Source organism: Lissotriton vulgaris, unplaced genomic scaffold (genome assembly GCF_964263255.1).
Source record: "Lissotriton vulgaris unplaced genomic scaffold, aLisVul1.2 SCAFFOLD_2358, whole genome shotgun sequence".
In the NCBI taxonomy this organism is placed as follows: domain Eukaryota; kingdom Metazoa; phylum Chordata; class Amphibia; order Caudata; family Salamandridae; genus Lissotriton; species Lissotriton vulgaris.
This window is the reverse complement of record NW_028252088.1, coordinates 259,083-282,142: the sequence shown is the minus strand read 5'-3', so window position 1 is coordinate 282,142 and position 23,060 is coordinate 259,083. Positions and strand designations below refer to the sequence as shown.

Here is a 23,060-nt window from a genome sequence, read left to right as displayed (position 1 = left end):
TGGGGGGGACGAGGGGACAAAAGAATTTCCCCTCTCCCTTCTGTAAATCGCAGGGCCATTAGTGGGTGAAAGCGCTACCTAATGGCCCTGCACTTGACCTGCCTGGAGTCAAAGAGGCCACCCGCCCTCTTCCTTTTGTTATGCTGCAGTAAGGCTCAGCGTCCTGGGAAGGGCAGAGAAGAAATAAAAACTCTTGTCTCTTTTCCGTCATGCCCAGAGAAGGCAAGGACAGTGTCCATGTCTCTTGCTCTGCCTGCTGCCCTCCTCCCCTCCTCCCCTCTCTCTCTTTATTCCACCATCTCTTTCTGTCTCTTTCTCGCTCCTCCTTACATGCTGATTTCAAGAGACAGCTCTTTTCATTTCTCTTGCCTCTCCTTTTCTTTATTTGTTCCCCTGTGAAATGGATTCAAAAAAGGTGGAACATTTTGGCTGGAAATATCCACATTTTCTGACCATTTTCTATTCAAAATAAAAACCTCAGGACGTAGAGAAAATAATGAAATACCTAAATAAAGCAATACAGTCAGCAGACAGGCCAGATTGTTATTTACACCCACACACATTAGCGTCTCTTTACAGAGTTTGCCATTGAAAGCTACTGTCTTTGAACAACATTGTTTTCCCAGGGCGGGGAAGTGCACCATTCCTAAAGGGACTGCAATACCTGGTTGATGGGTGGCGTGGAAACGTTTAAAATGATTGTTTTCAACTGTTTTAATTATTTTAGCTTATAAAATGTGGCTCTGTGTTAGGGGATGTGGTATTTTTTTAAACCAAACTTCTTACATTTTGAAACGATATTAGCAATGGACATTGAAACAGGTCCCTTCCTAGTCCTGTAGCCATGTCCTGAACTTTTCAGGCAAAATTACTTACTGCTTTCTGAATAACGAGTTTAAAACCGTTAAGGTAACCATGTTGTTATTGATTACAGTTCACATGCTTTGCTTCTTCTTGCATTCCCTATGAGTGTTTGCTTTTTCTAGGGTGTTATTCATTTTTTTCGGGCAGCATTTTACTGTTGTCTAGTGCATAATTTGAATTTAGTCGCAGCACAACTGAGTTGTAGCTGAAGGCAGTGCGAGTTTCTCTCAGGGGCGCAGTATGGTGTTCAGTGTGGGAGAGGATATGGCACTCTGGCCAGAGCTGCTGAATTTGGAACTGGGGAACCATGTTCAACCTTCATGACCAGACCACACTCCTGACAGAGCTCATTCCGATGCTACACCTTAGAAGGCCCAATATATCTGAGAAGCCCTGGTGTCTTAGCACCCGCAGGTGGACCCTAACTGTGGCAAGGGTGAGTTAACCTTGAAGGCCTGTCCACCACAATCCATACTGAGGTTCACCTCCGGTCTTGTGAGCAAGGAATACGAAGAAGCACACCCTAGAGCGACAGTGACTCTGTCAGTGAGGTCACAAGATCCTTGAGGCCAGTCCACCTCACCCATTGGTACCTCCATTGGCCTTTTCCAGCAGTAGTTGTGCAACTTAACAGGGGTTGGGAATGTAGGATTTGCATGCACAACAAACTTAGGGGGTTATTATAATGGCGGTGAGGCCGCCACCTCGGTGGCGGTCCCACCTCCATCGGTGACTGCATCACCGCCCGCCATATTACAATGGCGGGTGGTTCCCTGGTGGTCAGAAAGACCAACCGCCACACACCTGACGGGCTCCTTGAGCCCGCCAGTGCAGCGGAGGAGGGGCTCGTAATTCCTACAATGATGGTGGTGCCTATCAGGCACCGCACTAGGAATTACGATGTCCTTACCTGCCAACCTATCCATGGGGTTCACCCGCCATGGAAAAGCTGGCGGAAAGGGACATTGGTCGCCCGTAGCAGGCCCCTTTCCCCCCATCTTTGACATATCACTGCACCATGTGACAGGCACCACATTGGCTCGAGGGTTGAGAGGACGCCGACCGCTACTCTGACACCGTAACTTTCTCGAACGGGGAGTAAGGACCAAGCTCACCTAAGGGAGCTGGATTCCGATTTTATCATATCTTCATGACTGGTATGAGAGGCAAAACTGCATGCAGGCACTCAAGATTAAGTGTCTCTTGCAGTGGCATTTAAAGTGAATTGCCCTGAAGAAATTGCCTGATAGAAACCAAGGCAATGAAACATGTCGGCTGTAAGTAGAGAGTGAATCGATAGGTAGTATTTACTCTCTCCTTTTTTAGTATATGTGTGTTCACTGTTTTGCAACAAAGAAAGGAACGAAAGTAATGTTTATTGTCCCAGTTGCGCAGTGCCTTATATGTTAAATGTTACATGTTGTCAGTTGTGTCACATATAAGTTGTGTCCACTGCACCATCCACTGTCTTTTTATTTTTGGGTTCGAGACACGCTTTTGTTTTAGCTTGATGGCACCGATGATGAGAACAGGGCCATCCTGGTGAGTACCAACCAGGGGCCCCATTGGTGGTGCGCCCGTGAGGTGCCATCTCGCTTTTCACACATTTTTGTTTGTGCTGTCCTGTTTGTATAGATCAGAGAGGTTGTTGTTTTAAAGAGGCAGTAGATTGAAACATTTTAGGATTATCTTGAGACTAAAGAGATCCCTTGGATAACGAATTTCGACCATGGATGTTTACAGTCCAGTAAAAGAATATTGCCATAAGAACTAGGACTGGTGTTGTTGATTAGTTTTCAGAGTGGAGGGCGTCCTAGTTCTGTTTGTCTTTCCCTCTAGACTCCCATTTTTGTAGTACCACATTGTGCCTGCCAAGTAGTGCAGTGATATCTGTAACATGTCCCTTTTTTACATTGCAGCGGATGATGCAGCCAGCAGCACCTGCTGCAATGTAAAAGATAAGCATTTAGAATGCCGTGGTGCCAGTCGCACCGTAATGCCTATCGTGGGGCCGCCACCTTGAAGGCCAGTGGTCCCATTCCCCGATTCGATGGCGGACAGACTGAAGTCCGTCTGCCATCGTAATCGGCCCTTAAGTTTGCAAACTTCTTGGTCTCTGCTTCATGCACAAACACTTTTAACATGTGCAGCCTGCTTTTGGGTCACTGGAGTTATGCAGCAATGGAGACCAACATTATGTCGCAGTGTTGACTAAATTATGCAACAATAAAAAGGCTGCAGCATAATGCGGTACATTTTATGATACTTTATTATTTTGATATATTTATACATACTAATGGCCTCTGCAAAGCTTTTGCCTCATTAGTACCTGTGTAACATACAAATGCAGTAGTGGGAAAGGTGACCAGTCAACCATTGCAAAGGGCCCTACAGATCACAGAAACATAAGTCACATTTCTTTTAGTAATTATTGATCCATTTGAGCTACAAAATAGTTTTGGGTGAAATCGTTAGATTATGCAGCAGATGATGTATTATGTGGCAAATATGATACAGCCATAGTTAAGTGGAAAACATTTTTCCACTTAACTTAATTTTGCCCCAACGTTGTAGTTGATCAATTTTTAAGTTCCCCAGCAGTCCTGCAACACAGGGCTGATTTTAAACTGACCTCAGTCTCCAGCAGTGCACACATGCAAGCACAGAAAGGGATGTTGGCCTCTAAACTGCCATGCCCTATTATATTCTAGGGACTTAAAGGTAGTTCTAATCCCTCTGCCCTATTATGTACTAGGGCCTTATAGGAGAGGTCATGCCAATCATAGGGGTACCCTAACCCATAGTGCACCCTAGTGTACGTATGTGTTTTCACTGTATTTTTAAGTGTCTCTTTCGGAATAGCACTGGCCCTGTGCCTGTTCAGGCAGAGGCCAGGGTCGGTCAGAGTCAGGTACCACCAGTTCCAGTCAGCAGAAGGTTGGGTAGTGCCCAGGGCACAGGGTGGCTTTGCAACACTAGAGAAGCACAAACTTAAAACACAACACAATGGTTGGGGGGTTCTCACTAATAATCAGTATTGATTTGTATTCTAATGAACCCATTTTCCAACATTAGGATAAAGAAAGACTGGGGAAAATCATAACCTTCTAATGATCTATACCTTGCAGTTTTCATGCAGCTCTTTGATGACCGTTAATAGCTCACTGTTCAATGTTAGAATTTTAACGTATAAACTGCAAATACCAAAAGAATCTCTAAGACAAAAGCAGTAACTCACTGACCTATTTACATGATATGCATTTTGTGATCTGCATGGTAGACATTCTTTGCAACAGGCATTTTACCCCACTGTGGCTACCGTACCATGAATCAAAACTTCCACTACAAACCTCCGATCTCTCTCAATAAAGAACATTAATCACCGAAGTTATCTTCACATTTTTATTGTTGCCTGAAATTCGCTGGAGACCAGGAATGCAGCAGCAGGTGCTTTTCAAACCATAATGCACTTACAAACACGACGTCCCCACCCTAAGTCAGCGGCCTTTGTTTGCTTGGTGCATGAAGATGCAAGATTCATTTACATGTTTTTTTAACATTTTGGCGATTGTATTTGTTTAACGGGTGGTGATTTGTATAGGGTAACTGGAAAGTCAACAAGGTTGTCCCTGTCCCCCCCAGAATTTTAGTGTCTCCTACGCCCCTGGTTTAAACAATGCTGGCTCTGCATGCTCTGTAATTGCAACCCTGGTCTTCAGCTCAGAGCTGGCTGAAGGCAGGCTTTAGCCACCGCGGGCCGTGGCAATTCAAGTTGCCCCCCAGTCCAGCCTCCACTCCAGTGAAAGCCGTCCAGGCCGCTGTCTCTGGTCTAGACAGCTGGCTGAAGGCAGGCAGGCTCAGCCAGGCCTGAACCACCGTGGGCCGTGGTAATTAGTTGGCCCCCAGGTCTGCATCCAGTGAATGCCGGGTCAAGCCCATTGTACTGTCCTGACACCTGTGAGTCCCGGGCGGGGCCGTTTAGTCTTCGGCCGCCGTTAGCTATTGAATTCAACGGGAGGGGGGTGCTATCAGCAGCAGCTGATAGCACAAGGCGACCCAGGCCTGTGCGAGCTGCTGCAGGAAGCGCTGCGAGGGTCACAGCCGGGTGCCATCATTACTGTACTTCGCTCCGGCCGTGATTTGTAGCGCTGCGGCGGCGCGACCACGTTATTAGTGGATGTAAGGATGAAGCAAGCCTGGTAATACTCCTGAGGTGGCAAAAGCGCGGTAAAAAAGTTTCACCGGGGGTCGGGGAACTTTCGCGAAAACAGTGAAGGGAGTGTATAGTGTTAAGACGAAACACTGACTAAACACTGGCCAAGCTGCCAGGGTGCCGTATAGGAGGTATGCGAGACATGAAATTGCTAGCGGCAAAATGTTCCGAATTATCCTGCGCTCCCTCCGGCCATGATTATAGGCAGCCCACCCTCCGGCCATAAACTTACTAGCCAGCCCGGCCGCCTTTTTTAGCTAAGCTCTCTAAACTCCCCGCGCTCCAGTAGTAGGAAGTGACATCCCCCGCGATGACGTCAGGCTGACAGACAGTGAGACATTTCAGTGCGGTAATGCGGAGTACCACACTGAAATGCGTTAGTGTCACACCCCATGCGTGATACTTGGCAGGACTGATGGTTCCTATCAAAAGAGGCTGCAAGCAGGGGTTGGGGGTCAGCCGGTAAAACCCACAAGGGTGCTTAAGTGTTGAGGGTTTTGGGAACACAGGGACACTGCTCGAACTCGGGCTGGGGGGCTTGTGTACAGTGGGGCTTTATCCATTGGGTCGTGATGTTTGAAGACTCTCACGGTACTTGGTCCCAGCAGAATGAGGCAGCAGGCCTGGGAGACCAGTCTGGCCAAACCCAAAGGTGGGATCCACTCTTGAGAATCTCAAGACCCACTTTGCCACTGTCGCCTCTGTCGGACTCGAGCTGAGGGGCGTGGGTGCAGGGTGCTTTGAGGCATCGGGTCGCAGTCGGTCAGCGGCTCACCGGTGTCTTGGTGATGGGAAATATCTCTGTGCTGGCCTGGGGAATCTTGACGTACCTCGACGGTAGGCCTTGCTTTGTGCTGTTGGAGTCCGGACTGGACCACCAACAAGTCTTGGTTGCTGCAGTTGCTCCGCTACCTGATATATTGGTGTAGGGCGGTGTCTGGGGGCCCAGGCATCTCCAAACTTGGCAAGGAGACGGATGTGACCTCCTGTCACTCTGCTCCTTTTGTGAGCCCGATGGCTAGCAACATGGTGGACCAGCAGATGCCTTGCTGTGCCTGCAGAAGCAGGGGAGCAGCTCGTCTGCTCCAAGGGAGATTTTTCCTGACTGTTGAGGTGCTGGGCAGTCCTCCAGGGGTTTTGGGGAGGATGTCCAGCTCATTGTGAAGTCAGTCCCAGCGATGGTCAAAGTGCATCAGCCTGGCTGGGTTTTGCACCAATTTTTGGTGCAGGTCTTCAGTTTTCGCTCTCTTCAATCCTTCCTTTTTCTTCTGCAGTTCCCAGTAGGCAAATCTGATTTCCTGGTATCAGGGGGTCCCCTAAATACTCAATGCAGGGGTGTTTAAGGGGAGTGAAGAGTAGTAGTCAATGGGATACTTACCCCTGTAGTCACTACATCCTGAAGATGACCACTTCCTGTGTTAGGGGTTGCTGAGGTGTTAGACAAGAGGTAAAGGACAATTTGTTTTATTTGCAGCTATTGGCTCTGTGGTCACTTTAGGACAGGTGCAGTTGGCAGGCTGAAGAGGAGGCAGTAGTTTGGGGGTCTCGTGTGTCACGGGGGGACACAGGTGACTTGAGTAGAAATTCTGGGACTTTCAGCTGGCTAAGATTAACTGTGAGAGGTAAATGCGGTTCTTGTGGCAAATAATCAGTGGCATAGCAAGGGGGGGGCGGTTGACCCCGGGCGGAATACGTTTTGGGGCGGCGGCCTCCCCCCGCTCTGGTCTGCGGCCGTCTCAGGAATGGGCAGCCCCCTTGCATGCGGCAGTGGCGGGCAGCAAACAGAGGGACTGCCCTGGGCAGCACAGGGTCTAGCTACGCAACTGCAAGGAATGACTGGGACAGAAGGGAGGAAAAGGATGACTTGGGTATGTGTGAGTTGAGTTTGTTGGGACGCCGAGACTCTTTGTTTGATTTACATTACGCTTTGTACTTTGTATTAGTGAGGCTGGGTTTGAAGTTGTGCATTATGTGTTGCATGAACTGCAGCCCTGTCCTAATAAATATGGGGGCAGATTTACAAGCCCCCGGCGCCACCACTGTGTCACTTTTCGTGACGTACTGGTGGCGCAAGGGGCTTTTCCATATTGACAAGAAGAGGAAAAGCCACCCTGTGTGACTTTTCCTCTCCTTGTAAATATGGCCCCTTCACACGCAGCACTGTGCGTTGAAGGGGCGTTCCATGGGTGTTGCTGTGGGTGTTCCCACGCAACACCCATGGAACGAGACACATTTCCAGATTTATGAGGAATCGTAAATCTAGAGATGCGTGTGAATGCTACGCCACCCTAGAGGTGGCGTAGGGAGGCGCAAGAGGAGAAATGTTTTCATTTCTCCTCGTTTTTTCCTCTTTCATTGCGTGCCGCATTCTACAGCACACATTGAAAGAGGAAAAAGCCTTTTGTGATTGTTTTTGTGCAAGAAGGTGTCCCTTCCTGCACAAAAGCAATCTCCCCATGGCTCAGGCACCCTTGCACCATAGTGCATGGGTGCCTGCGACGGCGCATGGCATCTGTGTGCCAGTGCCGGGGGAAGCACAGAGATGCGACATATTCTTGTAGGTATGTCGCATCTCTGTGCTTTCCAAACTAACGCAGCACGGCAGTTTATGTGCAATCTCACCTGAATGCTGCTGCTGTACTGCCCCTCCCTAGAAACACGGCTCCCTGTCTGTCTCATTGTGTTCCTAGTACAAATACAGAGAGTTGAGGCTGACTGCCCTGACATCAAGCACTGCCCACTTCTGGACAAGGCACTCAGTGCTTGCACACTTGACCACACCACCGGTGCGGGGGGCATCCCTCCTGGACAGTCTGCACAGGGTGCGGGCTGCCCCCTGGGAGACGACGCCTCTCCATGAGCCCTGTCCTGTAACACCACTAGGAGCCGCCAAATGAAGCATGTGCAGTGGACGGTGCATGCAGAGGCCCAGCAATGCTTCCAAGCCCCAGAGCCCTCACTCAGCCCAACTGAACCCAAGGGGGCTCTCGCTTGACTTCAGGATTGGGCTCACTCCTCTGCACTCAGGATGCCGGAGCCAATCACTGGGAGGGCTTTCTCAGTTCCTTGTAAGCACCGCCTCCAGCTAGACAGTCACGTGCCCCGACAGGAGCGCCTCTGTAGCAGGTGTCATATGTATTGCACCTGATAAAACCCAACTCCACTGAATCAGAATCGATCGGGTGTGATGCATACCACCCATTCGTGAGTTTTGGAGAGTAACAAGTGGATTTTCGTGTTTACAGCATCAAAATCCACATGTTTCGGTAAATACCGGGCGTCTTTCCCCTAAAAGATGTTGGCAGATGACTGCGTTATCCTATCAGACATAAAGAGGGCCGGGGTACCACATGACTGTGGGGTGCATAACTGGAAGCCTGTGGAGTGCCCATGAATAGGGATGTCTTCTTATTGAATTTTTTATTTTAAGAGATTTATTGAGTGCACAAATATCCGTAGGTGTCTCGGCGCTATGGATACACTGACAGTAAAAGGCAAATGTATTGATTGAAGAGCCACGTTTTTATCTGCTTCTGAAATGTTAATAATGAAGTGATGGTCTTAATTTGGGATGGAAGGCTATTCCAGAGTTTGATGGTTGTGACTATGAAAGACCTATCACCCCATGAGACTTTTCTCACCCTAAGTTTCCCTCCAGTCACCAAAGAAGCGTGCCCGAACATGGAGGAACATGTGAGGCAGGCCGCTAGAGCATGAGGGGGTCCAAGGGTGGGAAAAGACACATCACTCACCCTACTTCATTGGGTGGCCTACTCCAGAGAACCAAGTGAGGTCACAGGCCAGCCTGTTATCCCTAACCATGCGTCATTAGATACAGCCATTCAGAACCATGTTATACATGGGAAACTGGGTGAGTGTGCCCACCACTGCCACAAGTAGAGGGTCTCTCTCTACATAAGGGGAAACGGATACTCCTTCAGGAACACATACATGGCCAACTCAACATTGTTTCCATCTGTACGAACAACCCGAAGCCTTGGTGAGGTCTTCATGGAGCGCCCATCAGCTCGAGTCGCCCGGGGTCACCATGGGCTATTCTCGAGGAGACAAGACACTTGAACATATCTTGATTTCTAAATGGGGGTCAGTTCCCAATTCTTAACTCATGATTTACTTCATTCATAATCAACATTTTCTCCAATTTTGGAATTGATTAATCCGCTGATGTGGAGGTTACAACCTCTTATTGAAAGTACTTGGACTAATCGTCCATGATTACCAAGATGTACCGCGCCATCAGGAGGGAGTCAAAGTCTGCACTGGCTTGGGCCCATGGAAAATGAGGAATAACCTCAGTAATAATCAGCGTTAGCAGCTCATGACGATTGGCTGCATAACATTTTAAACAGTTTGTGTCAGTTTTTTCCACCCTTTAATCGAGCCCTAGGAACCAGACCTTCCAACGTTGCCAGCTTTTCGTCCACCTGAACCCATGAGGACTTATGTGCGAGGCTCTCAGCACCATAGTTGAGAAATGACCCATTGGTCTCTCAACTAGCATCCATCTACCGAATACCCTCCGCGCAGTGGCGGCTTTTACGATATCATCCAGTAACATAAGCTTGGGCTGAAAGACTTTGTGACAAATCTGACATAGTGTCACTCTTTGCAGCTCAGTCACTGCTAGTTTGATTGCAGGTCAAGGGTGGTTGGATGGGAAATCTGCAGGATTCTCTAATCCTGGTCGATACTTTTCTTAGGAGTATTCGAGGAAGGACTCGACGCTCCCATTCCAAAGAAATAAAGAAAGAATTCAGAGAAGGCCACCAGCCCGATGCCGGATATTGAGCCACTACCACCCTCTCCATCGCCACCCAAACCACGGCGTTCTCCATACCTGTCTGATTCACCACTTGGCACCCTCTCATATACACCTCAGGGGTCTCCACAATCAGACACAGGGAAACACAGAGGGAGGGGGCCTACACAGGATACACCCCCACATGATGACGCCTGGGACTCATATGACGTGGACCCTCAAGGAGACACTGATCCCAACCTGTACCCAGTCCACCTGTCCCTCCTGATGACTCCAAATCTTACAACGAGCTGGTGCATGGGACCACGCAAACATGGAGAAAGACTACAGACCACACAGGAACTCATTCATAAATGGAAGAAGACATCAGCCTGCAGTGGACTCACACAAACATGGCAGAAGATGGCAGTTTGCATTGGAGCTCACATGAGCACACGGGTACCTCATAGTAGCGGTTGTAGACGGTCTGCAATCCCGCTATGACCAATGTGTCCACGAATGTAAGAAGCGTAAGCTGCAAGGAGATGTTGAGCATGAAGACGTATGTGGCAACCACCTTCACCAGGCTGCGCAGGAAGATGTTGACGTTGGCAGCAATGGAGCGGCTCATGCGGGCGGTGTCTGCAGAGAGGCGCGAGGTGATCTCTCCTGCGCAAGACCAAAGAAAGAGAAAGAGCACAGGTTAGCACTTGGACAACACTCATCGGTAATCTTCCCTCCACATCTGGAATATCTGGGGACTTGTATCAATAGACCGCCCTTTGCTCCACACCTCACAGAGCCCACTCCTGGCACGAGCGGTGTCGGAGCTTGATCCCGTTTCCACGGTGGTTGCATGGAGAATCCTGGAAAGGAGAACATTTGTGTCCTGAGGAGATGAGCATGAGGTAGTGGAGGGCCTCTCGGGGGAAGGTTGTGCTTTAAACCTCGTAAATAAAATAAAATAGCAGTGCGGCGGAGGCAACGTGTTTGCCATGAGACAGAGGATAGACAAGCTTTGGAGAGGAAATGGAACAGAGTGGAGAGGCCAAGATCAAGAGTTCACCATGAGAGTGTGGGGGGGGGGGGGTTCAGTGGATATTGCACAGAGAGAGATTAGAGAGTTACTGGGAGGAAGGGTGGTCTGTCAGGGAATCGTCATGCTCTGGTTGAGGTCTCCAGGGATCTCGCCACCAAGTCCTGGGTCCCACAGAGGCTGTCAGGGAAGGATCAGAAGATACATAGGGATCATTTTTAGAACAATATGTAGGTTAAAAGTTGAGAGAACAGAGAGGCTGATATGTAATATGGCGTGATGTCCAATGAAGGGGAGGATGTGATGTCCTATCGATGGATAGTGTTATGTCCAGTGGAGAAGAGGAGAAATGTCCGGTGGATGGGGGTGTGATACCCCAAGGAGGGCAGGGGGGAGGGGGTGCCATGCCCCAAGGAGGGCAGGGGGGAGGGGGTGCCATACCCCAAGGAGGGCAGGGGGGAGGGGGTGCCATGCCCCAAGGAGGGCAGGGGGTGCCATGCCCCAAGGAGGGCAGGAGGGAGGGGGTGCGATGCCCCAAGGAGGCCAGGGGGGAGGGGGTGTGATTCCCCAAGGAGGGCAAGGGGGAGGGGGTGTGATTCCCCAAGGAGGGCAAGGGGCAGGGGGTGCGATGCCCCAAGGAGGCCAGGGGGGAGGGGGTGTGATTCCCCAAGGAGGGCAAGGGGGAGGGGGTGTGATTCCCCAAGGAGGGCAAGGGGGAGGGGGTGTGATTCCCCAAGGAGGGCAAGGGGGAGGGGGTGCCATGCCCCAAGGAGGGCAGGGGGAGGGGGTGCCATGCCCCAAGGAGGCCAGGGGGGAGGGGGTGTGATTCCCCAAGGAGGGCAAGGGGGAGGGGGTGCCATGCCCCAAGGAGGGCAGGGGGAGGGGGTGCCATGCCCCAAGGAGGGCAGGGGGGAGGGGGTGTGATGCCTCAAGGAGGGCAGGGGGGAGGGGGTGTGATTCCCCAAGGAGGGCAAGGGGGAGGGGGTGCCATGCCCCAAGGAGGGCAGGGGGAGGGGGTGCCATGCCCCAAGGAGGGCAGGGGGGAGGGGGTGTGATGCTCCAAAGAGGGCAGGGGGGAGGGGGCGCCATGCCCCAAGGAGGGCAGGGGGGTGTGATGCCCCAAAGAGGGCAGGGGGAGGGGGTGTGATGCCCCAAGGAGGGCAGGGGGGAGGGGGTGTGATGCCCCAAAGAGGGCAGGGGGAGGGGTAGAATGCCCCAAGGAGGGCAGGGGGAGGGGGTGTGATGCCCCAAAGAGGACATGGGGAGGGGTAGAAGGGCAGGGGGGAGGGGGTGTGATGCCCCATAGAGGGCAGGGGGAGGGGGTGCCATGCCCCAAGGAGGGCAGGGGGGAGGGGGGTGATTCCCCAAGGAGGGCAGGGGGAGGGGGTGACATGCCCCAAGGAGGGCAGGGGGAGGAGGTGTGATGCCCCAAAGAGGGCAGGGGGGAGGGGGGTGATGCCCCAAAGAGGGCAGGGGCAGGGGTAGGGACACCCAAGGAGGGCAGGGGGGAGGGGGTGTGATGCCCCAAAGAGGGCAGGGGGGAGGGGGTGCCATGCCCCAAGGAGGGCAGGGGGGAGGGGGTGTGATTCCCCAAGGAGGGCAGGGGGAGGGGTGCCATGCCCCAAGGAGGGCAGGGGGGAGGGAGTGTGATGCCCCAAAGAAGGCAGGGGGGAGGGGGTGTGATGCCCCAAGGAGGGCAGGGGGGAGGGGGTGTGATACCCCAAGGAGGGCAGGGGGGAGGGGGTGTGATGCCCCAAGGAGGGCAGGGGGGAGGGGGTGTGATGCCCCAAGGAGGGCAGGGGGGAGGGGGTGCCATGCCCCAAGGAGGGCAGGGGGGAGGGGGTGTGATACCCCAAGGAGGGCAGGGGGGAGGGGGTGCCATGCCCCAAGGAGGGCAGGGGGGAGGGGGTGCCATACCCCAAGGAGGGCAGGGGGAGGGGGTGCCATGCCCCAAGGAGGGCAGGGGGGAGGGGGTGCCATGCCCCAAGGAGGGCAGGAGGGAGGGGGTGCGATGCCCCAAGGAGGCCAGGGGGGAGGGGGTGTGATTCCCCAAGGAGGGCAAGGGGGAGGGGGTGTGATTCCCCAAGGAGGGCAAGGGGGAGGGGGTGCGATTCCCCAAGGAGGGCAAGGGGGAGGGGGTGTGATTCCCCAAGGAGGGCAAGGGGGAGGGGGTGTGATTCCCCAAGGAGGGCAAGGGGGAGGGGGTGCCATGCCCCAAGGAGGGCAGGGGGAGGGGGTGCCATGCCCCAAGGAGGCCAGGGGGGAGGGGGTGTGATTCCCCAAGGAGGGCAAGGGGGAGGGGGTGCCATGCCCCAAGGAGGGCAGGGGGAGGGGGTGCCATGCCCCAAGGAGGGCAGGGGGGAGGGGGTGTGATGCCTCAAGGAGGGCAGGGGGGAGGGGGTGTGATTCCCCAAGGAGGGCAAGGGGGAGGGGGTGCCATGCCCCAAGGAGGGCAGGGGGAGGGGGTGCCATGCCCCAAGGAGGGCAGGGGGGAGGGGGTGTGATGCTCCAAAGAGGGCAGGGGGGAGGGGGTGCCATGCCCCAAGGAGGGCAGGGGGGTGTGATGCCCCAAAGAGGGCAGGGGGAGGGGGTGTGATGCCCCAAGGAGGGCAGGGGGGAGGGGGTGTGATGCCCCAAAGAGGGCAGGGGGAGGGGTAGAATGCCCCAAGGAGGGCAGGGGGAGGGGGTGTGATGCCCCAAAGAGGACATGGGGAGGGGTAGAATGCCCCAAGGAGGGCAGGGGGGAGGGGGTGTGATGCCCCATAGAGGGCAGGGGGAGGGGGTGCCATGCCCCAAGGAGGGCAGGGGGGAGGGGGGTGATTCCCCAAGGAGGGCAGGGGGAGGGGGTGCCATGCCCCAAGGAGGGCAGGGGGGAGGAGGTGTGATGCCCCAAAGAGGGCAGGGGGGAGGGGGGTGATGCCCCAAAGAGGGCAGGGGCAGGGGTAGGGACACCTAAGGAGGGCAGGGGGGAGGGGGTGTGATGCCCCAAAGAGGGCAGGGGGGAGGGGGTGCCATGCCCCAAGGAGGGCAGGGGGGAGGGGGTGTGATTCCCCAAGGAGGGCAGGGGGAGGGGTGCCATGCCCCAAGGAGGGCAGGGGGGAGGGAGTGTGATGCGTCAAAGAGGGCAGGGGGGAGGGGGTGTGATGCCCCAAGGAGGGCAGGGGGGAGGGGGTGTGATACCCCAAGGAGGGCAGGGGGGAGGGGGTGTGATGCCCCAAGGAGGGCAGGGGGGAGGGGGTGTGATGCCCCAAGGAGGGCAGGGGGGAGGGGGGGTGATGCCCCTAAGAGGGCAGGGGGGAGGGGGTGCCATGCCCCAAGGAGGGCAGGGGGGAGGGGGTGCCATGCCCCAAGGAGGGCAGGAGGGAGGGGGTGCGATGCCCCAAGGAGGCCAGGGGGGAGGGGGTGTGATGCTCCAAAGAGGGCAGGGGGGGGCTGTGATGCCCCAAGGAGGGCAGGGGGGAGGGGGTGTGATGCCCCAAAGAGGGCAGGGGGGAGGGGGTGCCATGCCCCAAGGAGGGCAGGGGGAGGGGTGCCATGCCCCAAGGAGGGCAGGGGGGAGGGGGTGTGATGCCTCAAGGAGGGCAGGGGGGACGGGGTGTGATTCCCCAAGGAGGGCAAGGGGGAGGGGGTGCCATGCCCCAAGGAGGGCAGGGGGAGGGGGTGCCATGCCCCAAGGAGGGCAGGGGGGAGGGGGTGTGATGCTCCAAAGAGGGCAGGGGGGAGGGGGTGCCATGCCCCAAGGAGGGCAGGGGGGTGTGATGCCCCAAAGAGGGCAGGGTGAGGGGGTGTGATGCCCCAAGGAGGGCAGGGGGAGGGGGTGTGATGCCCCAAAGAGGGCAGGGGGAGGGGTAGAATGCCCCAAGGAGGGCAGGGGGAGGGGGTGTGATGCCCCAAAGAGGACATGGGGAGGGGTAGAATGCCCCAAGGAGGGCAGGGGGGAGGGGGTGTGATGCCCCATAGAGGGCAGGGGGAGGGGGTGCCATGCCCCAAGGAGGGCAGGGGGGAGGGGGGGTGATTCCCCAAGGAGGGCAGGGGGAGGGGGTGTCATGCCCCAAGGAGGGCAGGGGGGAGGAGGTGTGATGCCCCAAAGAGGGCAGGGGGAGGGGGGTGATGCCCCAAAGAGGGCAGGGGCAGGGGTAGGGACACCCAAGGAGGGCAGGGGGGAGGGGGTGTGATGCCCCAAAGAGGGCAGGGGGGAGGGGGTGCCATGCCCCAAGGAGGGCAGGGGGGAGGGGGTGTGATTCCCCAAGGAGGGCAGGGGGAGGGGTGCCATGCCCCAAGGAGGGCAGGGGGGAGGGAGTGTGATGCCCCAAAGAGGGCAGGGGGGAGGGGGTGTGATGCCCCAAGGAGGGCAGGGGGGAGGGGGTGTGATACCCCAAAGAGGGCAGGGGGAGGGGTAGAATTCCCCAAGGAGGGCAGGGGGAGGGGGTGTGATGCCCCAAAGAGGGCAGGGGGAGGGGTAGAATGCCCCAAGGAGGGCAGGGGGAGGGGGTGTGATGCCCCATAAAGGGCAGGGGGAGGGGGTGCCATGCCCCAAGGAGGGCAGGGGGAGGGGGTGCCATGCCCCAAGGAGGGCAGGGGGGAGGAGGTGTGATGCCCCAAAGAGGGCAGGGGGAGGGGGGCGATGCCCCAAAGAGGGCAGGGGGAGGGGTAGAATGACCCAAGGAGGGCAGGGGGGAGGAGGTGTGATGCCCCAAAGAGGGCAGGGGGAGGGGGTGCCATGCCCCAAGGAGGGCAGGGGGAGGGGGTGTGATTCCCCAAGGAGGGCAGGGGGAGGGGTGCCATGCCCCAAGGAGGGCAGGGGGGAGGGGGTATGATGCCCCAAAGAGGGCAGGGGGAGGGGGTGTGATGCCCCAAAGAAGGCAGGGGGGAGAGGGTGCCATGCCCCAAGGAGGGCAGGGGGAGGGGGTGTGATTCCCCAAGGAGGACAGGGGGGGAGGGGGTGACATGCTCCAAGGAGGGCAGGGGGAGGGGGTGTGATGCCCCAAAGAGGGCAGGGGGAGGGGGTGTGATAGCCCAAAGAGGGCAGGGGGAGGGGTAGAATGACCCAAGGAGGGCAGGGGGAGGGGGTTGCCATGCCCCAAGGAGGGCAGGGGGGGAGGGGGTGCCATGCCCCAAGGAGGGCAGGGGGAGGGGGGGGTGATGCCCCAAAGAGGGCAGGGGGAGGGGGTGTGATGCCCCAACGAGGGCAGGGGGGAGGGGTAGAATGACCCAAGGAGGGCAGGGGGGAGGGGGTGCGATGCCCCAAGGAGGGCAGGGGGGAGGGGGTGTGATGCCCCAAAGAGGGCAGGGGGAGGGGTAGAATGCCCCAATGAGGGCAGGGTCTGAGGGGGTGTGATGCCCCAAAGAGGGCAGGGGGGAGGGGTGCCATGACCCCAGGAGGGCAGGGGGGAGGGGGTGTGATTCCCCAAGGAGGGCAGGGGGGAGGGGTGCCATGCCCCAAGGAGGGCAGGGGGGAGGGGGTGTGATGCCCCAAAGAGGGCAGGGGGGAGGGGGAGTGATGCCCCAAGGAGGGCAGGAGGAGGGGGTGTGATGCCCCAAAGAGGGCAGGGGAGGGGTAGAATGCCCCAAGGAGGGCAGGGGGAGGGGGTGTGATGCCCCAAAGAGGGCAGGGGAGGGGTAAAATGCCCCAAGGAGGGCAGGGGGGAGGGGGTGTGATGCCCCAAAGAGGGCAGGGGGGAGGGGGTGCCATGCCCCAAGGAGGGTAGGGGGAGGGGGGTGATTCCCCAAGGAGGGCAGGGGGGAGGGGGTGCCATGCCCCAAGGAGGGCAGAGGGGAGGGGTGTGATGCCCCAAGGAGGGCAGGGGGGAGGGGTAGAATTACCCAAGGAGGGCAGGGGGGAGGGGGTGTGATGCCCCAAAGAGGGCAGGGGGGAGGGGGTGCCATGCCCCAAGGAGGGCAGGGGGAGGGGTGCCATGCCCCAAGGAGGGCAGGGGGGAGGGGGTGTGATGCCTCAAGGAGGGCAGGGGGGACGGGGTGTGATTCCCCAAGGAGGGCAAGGGGGAGGGGGTGCCATGCCCCAAGGAGGGCAGGGGGAGGGGGTGCCATGCCCCAAGGAGGGCAGGGGGGAGGGGGTGTGATGCTCCAAAGAGGGCAGGGGGGAGGGGGTGCCATGCCCCAAGGAGGGCAGGGGGGTGTGATGCCCCAAAGAGGGCAGGGTGAGGGGGTGTGATGCCCCAAGGAGGGCAGGGGGAGGGGGTGTGATGCCCCAAAGAGGGCAGGGGGAGGGGTAGAATGCCCCAAGGAGGGCAGGGGGAGGGGGTGTGATGCCCCAAAGAGGACATGGGGAGGGGTAGAATGCCCCAAGGAGGGCAGGGGGGAGGGGGTGTGATGCCCCATAGAGGGCAGGGGGAGGGGGTGCCATGCCCCAAGGAGGGCAGGGGGGAGGGGGGGTGATTCCCCAAGGAGGGCAGGGGGAGGGGGTGTCATGCCCCAAGGAGGGCAGGGGGGAGGAGGTGTGATGCCCCAAAGAGGGCAGGGGGAGGGGGGTGATGCCCCAAAGAGGGCAGGGGCAGGGGTAGGGACACCCAAGGAGGGCAGGGGGGAGGGGGTGTGATGCCCCAAAGAGGGCAGGGGGGAGGGGGTGCCATGCCCCAAGGAGGGCAGGGGGGAGGGGGTGTGATTCCCCAAGGAGGGCAGGGGGAGGGGTGCCATGCCCCAAGGAGGGCAGGGGGGAGGGAGTGTGATGCCCCAAAGAGGGCAGGGGGGAGGGGGTGTGATGCCCCAAGGAGGGCAGGGGGGAGGGGGTGTGATACCCCAAAGAGGGCAGGGGGAGGGGTAGAATTCCCCAAGGAGGGCAGGGGGAGGGGGTGTGATGCCCCAAAGAGGGCAGGGGGAGGGGTAGAATGCCCCAAGGAGGGCAGGGGGAGGGGGTGTGATGCCCCATAAAGGGCAGGGGGAGGGGGTGCCATGCCCCAAGGAGGGCAGGGGGAGGGGGTGCCATGCCCCAAGGAGGGCAGGGGGGAGGAGGTGTGATGCCCCAAAGAGGGCAGGGGGAGGGGGGCGATGCCCCAAAGAGGGCAGGGGGAGGGGTAGAATGACCCAAGGAGGGCAGGGGGGAGGAGGTGTGATGCCCCAAAGAGGGCAGGGGGAGGGGGTGCCATGCCCCAAGGAGGGCAGGGGGAGGGGGTGTGATTCCCCAAGGAGGGCAGGGGGAGGGGTGCCATGCCCCAAGGAGGGCAGGGGGGAGGGGGTATGATGCCCCAAAGAGGGCAGGGGGAGGGGGTGTGATGCCCCAAAGAAGGCAGGGGGGAGAGGGTGCCATGCCCCAAGGAGGGCAGGGGGAGGGGTGCCATGCCCCAAGGAGGGCAGGGGGGAGGGGGTGTGATGCCTCAAGGAGGGCAGGGGGGACGGGGTGTGATTCCCCAAGGAGGGCAAGGGGGAGGGGGTGCCATGCCCCAAGGAGGGCAGGGGGAGGGGGTGCCATGCCCCAAGGAGGGCAGGGGGGAGGGGGTGTGATGCTCCAAAGAGGGCAGGGGGGAGGGGGTGCCATGCCCCAAGGAGGGCAGGGGGGTGTGATGCCCCAAAGAGGGCAGGGTGAGGGGGTGTGATGCCCCAAGGAGGGCAGGGGGAGGGGGTGTGATGCCCCAAAGAGGGCAGGGGGAGGGGTAGAATGCCCCAAGGAGGGCAGGGGGAGGGGGTGTGATGCCCCAAAGAGGACATGGGGAGGGGTAGAATGCCCCAAGGAGGGCAGGGGGGAGGGGGTGTGATGCCCCATAGAGGGCAGGGGGAGGGGGTGCCATGCCCCAAGGAGGGCAGGGGGGAGGGGGGGTGATTCCCCAAGGAGGGCAGGGGGAGGGGGTGTCATGCCCCAAGGAGGGCAGGGGGGAGGAGGTGTGATGCCCCAAAGAGGGCAGGGGGAGGGGGGTGATGCCCCAAAGAGGGCAGGGGCAGGGGTAGGGACACCCAAGGAGGGCAGGGGGGAGGGGGTGTGATGCCCCAAAGAGGGCAGGGGGGAGGGGGTGCCATGCCCCAAGGAGGGCAGGGGGGAGGGGGTGTGATTCCCCAAGGAGGGCAGGGGGAGGGGTGCCATGCCCCAAGGAGGGCAGGGGGGAGGGAGTGTGATGCCCCAAAGAGGGCAGGGGGGAGGGGGTGTGATGCCCCAAGGAGGGCAGGGGGGAGGGGGTGTGATACCCCAAAGAGGGCAGGGGGAGGGGTAGAATTCCCCAAGGAGGGCAGGGGGAGGGGGTGTGATGCCCCAAAGAGGGCAGGGGGAGGGGTAGAATGCCCCAAGGAGGGCAGGGGGAGGGGGTGTGATGCCCCATAAAGGGCAGGGGGAGGGGGTGCCATGCCCCAAGGAGGGCAGGGGGAGGGGGTGCCATGCCCCAAGGAGGGCAGGGGGGAGGAGGTGTGATGCCCCAAAGAGGGCAGGGGGAGGGGGGCGATGCCCCAAAGAGGGCAGGGGGAGGGGTAGAATGACCCAAGGAGGGCAGGGGGGAGGAGGTGTGATGCCCCAAAGAGGGCAGGGGGAGGGGGTGCCATGCCCCAAGGAGGGCAGGGGGAGGGGGTGTGATTCCCCAAGGAGGGCAGGGGGAGGGGTGCCATGCCCCAAGGAGGGCAGGGGGGAGGGGGTATGATGCCCCAAAGAGGGCAGGGGGAGGGGGTGTGATGCCCCAAAGAAGGCAGGGGGGAGAGGGTGCCATGCCCCAAGGAGGGCAGGGGGAGGGGGTGTGATTCCCCAAGGAGGACAGGGGGGGGAGGGGGTGACATGCTCCAAGGAGGGCAGGGGGAGGGGGTGTGATGCCCCAAAGAGGGCAGGGGGAGGGGGTGTGATAGCCCAAAGAGGGCAGGGGGAGGGGTAGAATGACCCAAGGAGGGCAGGGGGAGGGGGTTGCCATGCCCCAAGGAGGGCAGGGGGGGAGGGGGTGCCATGCCCCAAGGAGGGCAGGGGGAGGGGGGGGTGATGCCCCAAAGAGGGCAGGGGGAGGGGGTGTGATGCCCCAACGAGGGCAGGGGGGAGGGGTAGAATGACCCAAGGAGGGCAGGGGGGAGGGGGTGCGATGCCCCAAGGAGGGCAGGGGGGAGGGGGTGTGATGCCCCAAAGAGGGCAGGGGGAGGGGTAGAATGCCCCAATGAGGGCAGGGTCTGAGGGGGTGTGATGCCCCAAAGAGGGCAGGGGGGAGGGGTGCCATGACCCCAGGAGGGCAGGGGGGAGGGGGTGTGATTCCCCAAGGAGGGCAGGGGGGAGGGGTGCCATGCCCCAAGGAGGGCAGGGGGGAGGGGGTGTGATGCCCCAAAGAGGGCAGGGGGGAGGGGGAGTGATGCCCCAAGGAGGGCAGGAGGAGGGGGTGTGATGCCCCAAAGAGGGCAGGGGAGGGGTAGAATGCCCCAAGGAGGGCAGGGGGAGGGGGTGTGATGCCCCAAAGAGGGCAGGGGAGGGGTAAAATGCCCCAAGGAGGGCAGGGGGGAGGGGGTGTGATGCCCCAAAGAGGGCAGGGGGGAGGGGGTGCCATGCCCCAAGGAGGGTAGGGGGAGGGGGGTGATTCCCCAAGGAGGGCAGGGGGGAGGGGGTGCCATGCCCCAAGGAGGGCAGAGGGGAGGGGTGTGATGCCCCAAGGAGGGCAGGGGGGAGGGGTAGAATTACCCAAGGAGGGCAGGGGGGAGGGGGTGTGATGCCCCAAAGAGGGCAGGGGGGAGGGGTAGAATTACCCAAGGAGGGCAGGGGGAGGGGGTGTGATGCCCCAAAGAGGGCAGGGGGGAGGGGGTGCCATGCCCCAAGGAGGGCAGGGGGAGGGGGTGCAATGCCCCAAGGAGGGCAGGGGGAAGGGGGTGCCATGCCCCAAGGAGGGCAGGAGGGAGGGGTAGAATTACCCAAGGAGGGCAGGGGGGAGGGGGTGTGATGCCCCAAAGAGGGCAGGGGGGAGGGGTAGAATTACCCAAGGAGGGCAGGGGGAGGGGGTGTGATGCCCCAAAGAGGGCAGGGGGGAGGGGGTGCCATGCCCCAAGGAGGGCAGGGGGAGGGGGTGTGATGCCCCAAAGAGGGCAGGGGAGGGGTAGAATGCCCCAAGGAGGGCAGGGGGAGGGGTGTGATGCCCCAAAGAGGGCAGGGGGGAGGGGGTGTGATTCCGCAAGGAGGGCAGGGGGGAGGGGGTGCCATGCCCAAAGGAGGGCAGGGGGGAGGGGGTGTGATGCCCCAAAGAGGGCAGGGGGGAGGGGTAGAATTACCCAAGGAGGGCAGGGGGGAGGGGGTGTGATGCCCCAAAGAGGGCAGGGGGAGGGGTAGAATGCCCCAAGGAGAGCAGGGGGGAGGGGGTGTGATGCCCCATAGAGGGCAGGGGGGAGGGGTTGCCATGCCCCAAGGAGGGCAGGGGGGGTGCCATGCCCCAAGGAGGGCAGGGGGTGGAGGTGTGATGCCCCAAAGAGGGCAGGGGGGAGGGGGGCGATGCCCCAAAGAGGGCAGGGGGAGGGGGTGTGATGCCCCAAAGAAGGCAGGGGGGAGGGGGTGCCATGCCCCAAAGAGGGCAGGGGGGAGGGGGTGTGATGCCCCAAAGAAGGCAGGGGTGCCATGCCCCAAGGAGGGCAGGGGGAGGGGGTGTGATTCCCCAAAGAGGACAGGGGGGAGGGGGTGACATGCCCCAAGGAGGGCAGGGGGGAGGGGGTGTGATGCCCCAAAGAGGGCAGGGGGAGGGGGTGTGATAGCCCAAAGAGGGCAGGGGGAGGGGTAGAATGACCCAAGGAGGGCAGGGGGAGGGGGTTACCATGCCCCAAGGAGGGCAGGGGGGAGGGGGTGCCATGCCCCAAGGAGGGCAGGGGGAGGGGGTGTGATGCCCCAAAGAGGGCAGGGGAGGGGGTGTGATGCCCCAACGAGGGCAGGGGGGAGGGGTAGAATGACCCAAGGAGGGCAGGGGGGAGGGGGTGCGATGCCCCAAGGAGGGCAGGGGGGAGGGGGTGTGATGCCCCAAAGAGGGCAGGGGGAGGGGTAGAATGCCCCAATGAGGGCAGGGTCTGAGGGGGTGTGATGCCCCAAAGAGGGCAGGGGGGAGGGGGTGCCATGACCCAAGGAGGGCAGGGGGGAGGGGGTGTGATTCCCCAAGGAGGGCAGGGGGGAGGGGTGCAATGCCCCAAGGAGGGCAGGGGGGAGGGGGTGTGATGCCCCATTTTTGGCAGGGGGGAGGGGGAGTGATGCCCGAAGGAGGGCAGGGGGGGGGTGTGATGCCCCAAAGAGGGCAGGGGAGGGGTAGAATGCCCCAAGGAGGGCAGGGGGAGGGGGTGAGATGCCCCAAAGAGGGCAGGGGGAGGGGTAGAATGCCCCAAGGAGGGCAGGGGGGAGAGGTGTGATGCCCCAAAGAGGGCAGGGGGAGGGGGTGCCATGCCCCAAGGAGGGTAGGGGGAGGGGGGTGATTCCCCAAGGAGGGGAGGGGGGAGGGGGTGCCATGCCCCAAGGAGGGCAGGGGGGAGGGGGTGTGATGCCCCAAAGAGGGCAGGGGGAGGGGGTGTGATGCCCCAAAGAGGGCAGGGGGAGGGGTAGAATGACCCAAGGAGGGCAGGGGGTAGGGGGTGTGATGCCCCAAAGAGGGCAGGGGGTGCCATGCCCCAAGGAGGGCAGGGGGGGGGTGCGATGCCCCAAGGAGGGCAGGTGGAGGGGGTGCCATGCCCCAAGGAGGGCAGGAGGGAGGGGGTGCGATGCCCCAAGGAGGGCAGGGGGGAGGGGGTGTGATGCCCCAAAGAGGGCAGGGGAGGGGTAGAATGCCCCAAGGAGGGCAGGGGGAGGGGGTGTGATGCCCCAAAGAGGGCAGGGGGGGAGGGGGTGCCATGCCCCAAGGAGGGCAGGGGGGAGGGGGTGTGATTCCGCAAGGAGGGCAGGGGGGAGGGGGTGCCATGCCCCAAGGAGGGCAGGGGGGAGGGGGTGCGATGCCCCAAGGAGAGCAGGGGGGAGGGGGTGAGATGCCCCAAGGAGGGCAGAGAGGAGGGGGTGCGATGCCCCAAGGAGGGCAGGAGGGAGGGGGTGTGATACCCCAAAGAGGGCAGGGGGAGGGGTACAATGCCCCAAGGAGGGCAGGGGGGAGGGGGTGTGATGCCCCAAGGAGGGCATGGGGGGAAGGGGTTCCATGCCCCAAGGAGGGCAGGGGGAGGGGTTGTGATGCCCCAAAGAGGGCAGGGGGAGGGGTAGAATGACCCAAGGAGGGCAGGGGGGAGGGGGTGCGATGCCCCAAGGAGGGCAGGGGGGAGGGGGTGTAATGCCCCAAAGA

General features: G+C 59.9%; 1 protein-coding gene across 1 annotated transcript in view; it reads right to left on the bottom strand.

Annotated features, from left to right (window-relative positions):
• The window catches only part of LOC147662679 (antigen peptide transporter 2-like), a 205,450-nt gene that overhangs the window by 75,762 nt on the left and 106,628 nt on the right, over positions 1-23,060 (bottom strand). The window contains exon 5 of the mRNA XM_086950986.1: positions 10,300-10,505. Coding sequence (XP_086807112.1) covers positions 10,300-10,505 — 206 coding nt within the window. The remainder of the gene's footprint in view (positions 1-10,299; positions 10,506-23,060) is intronic.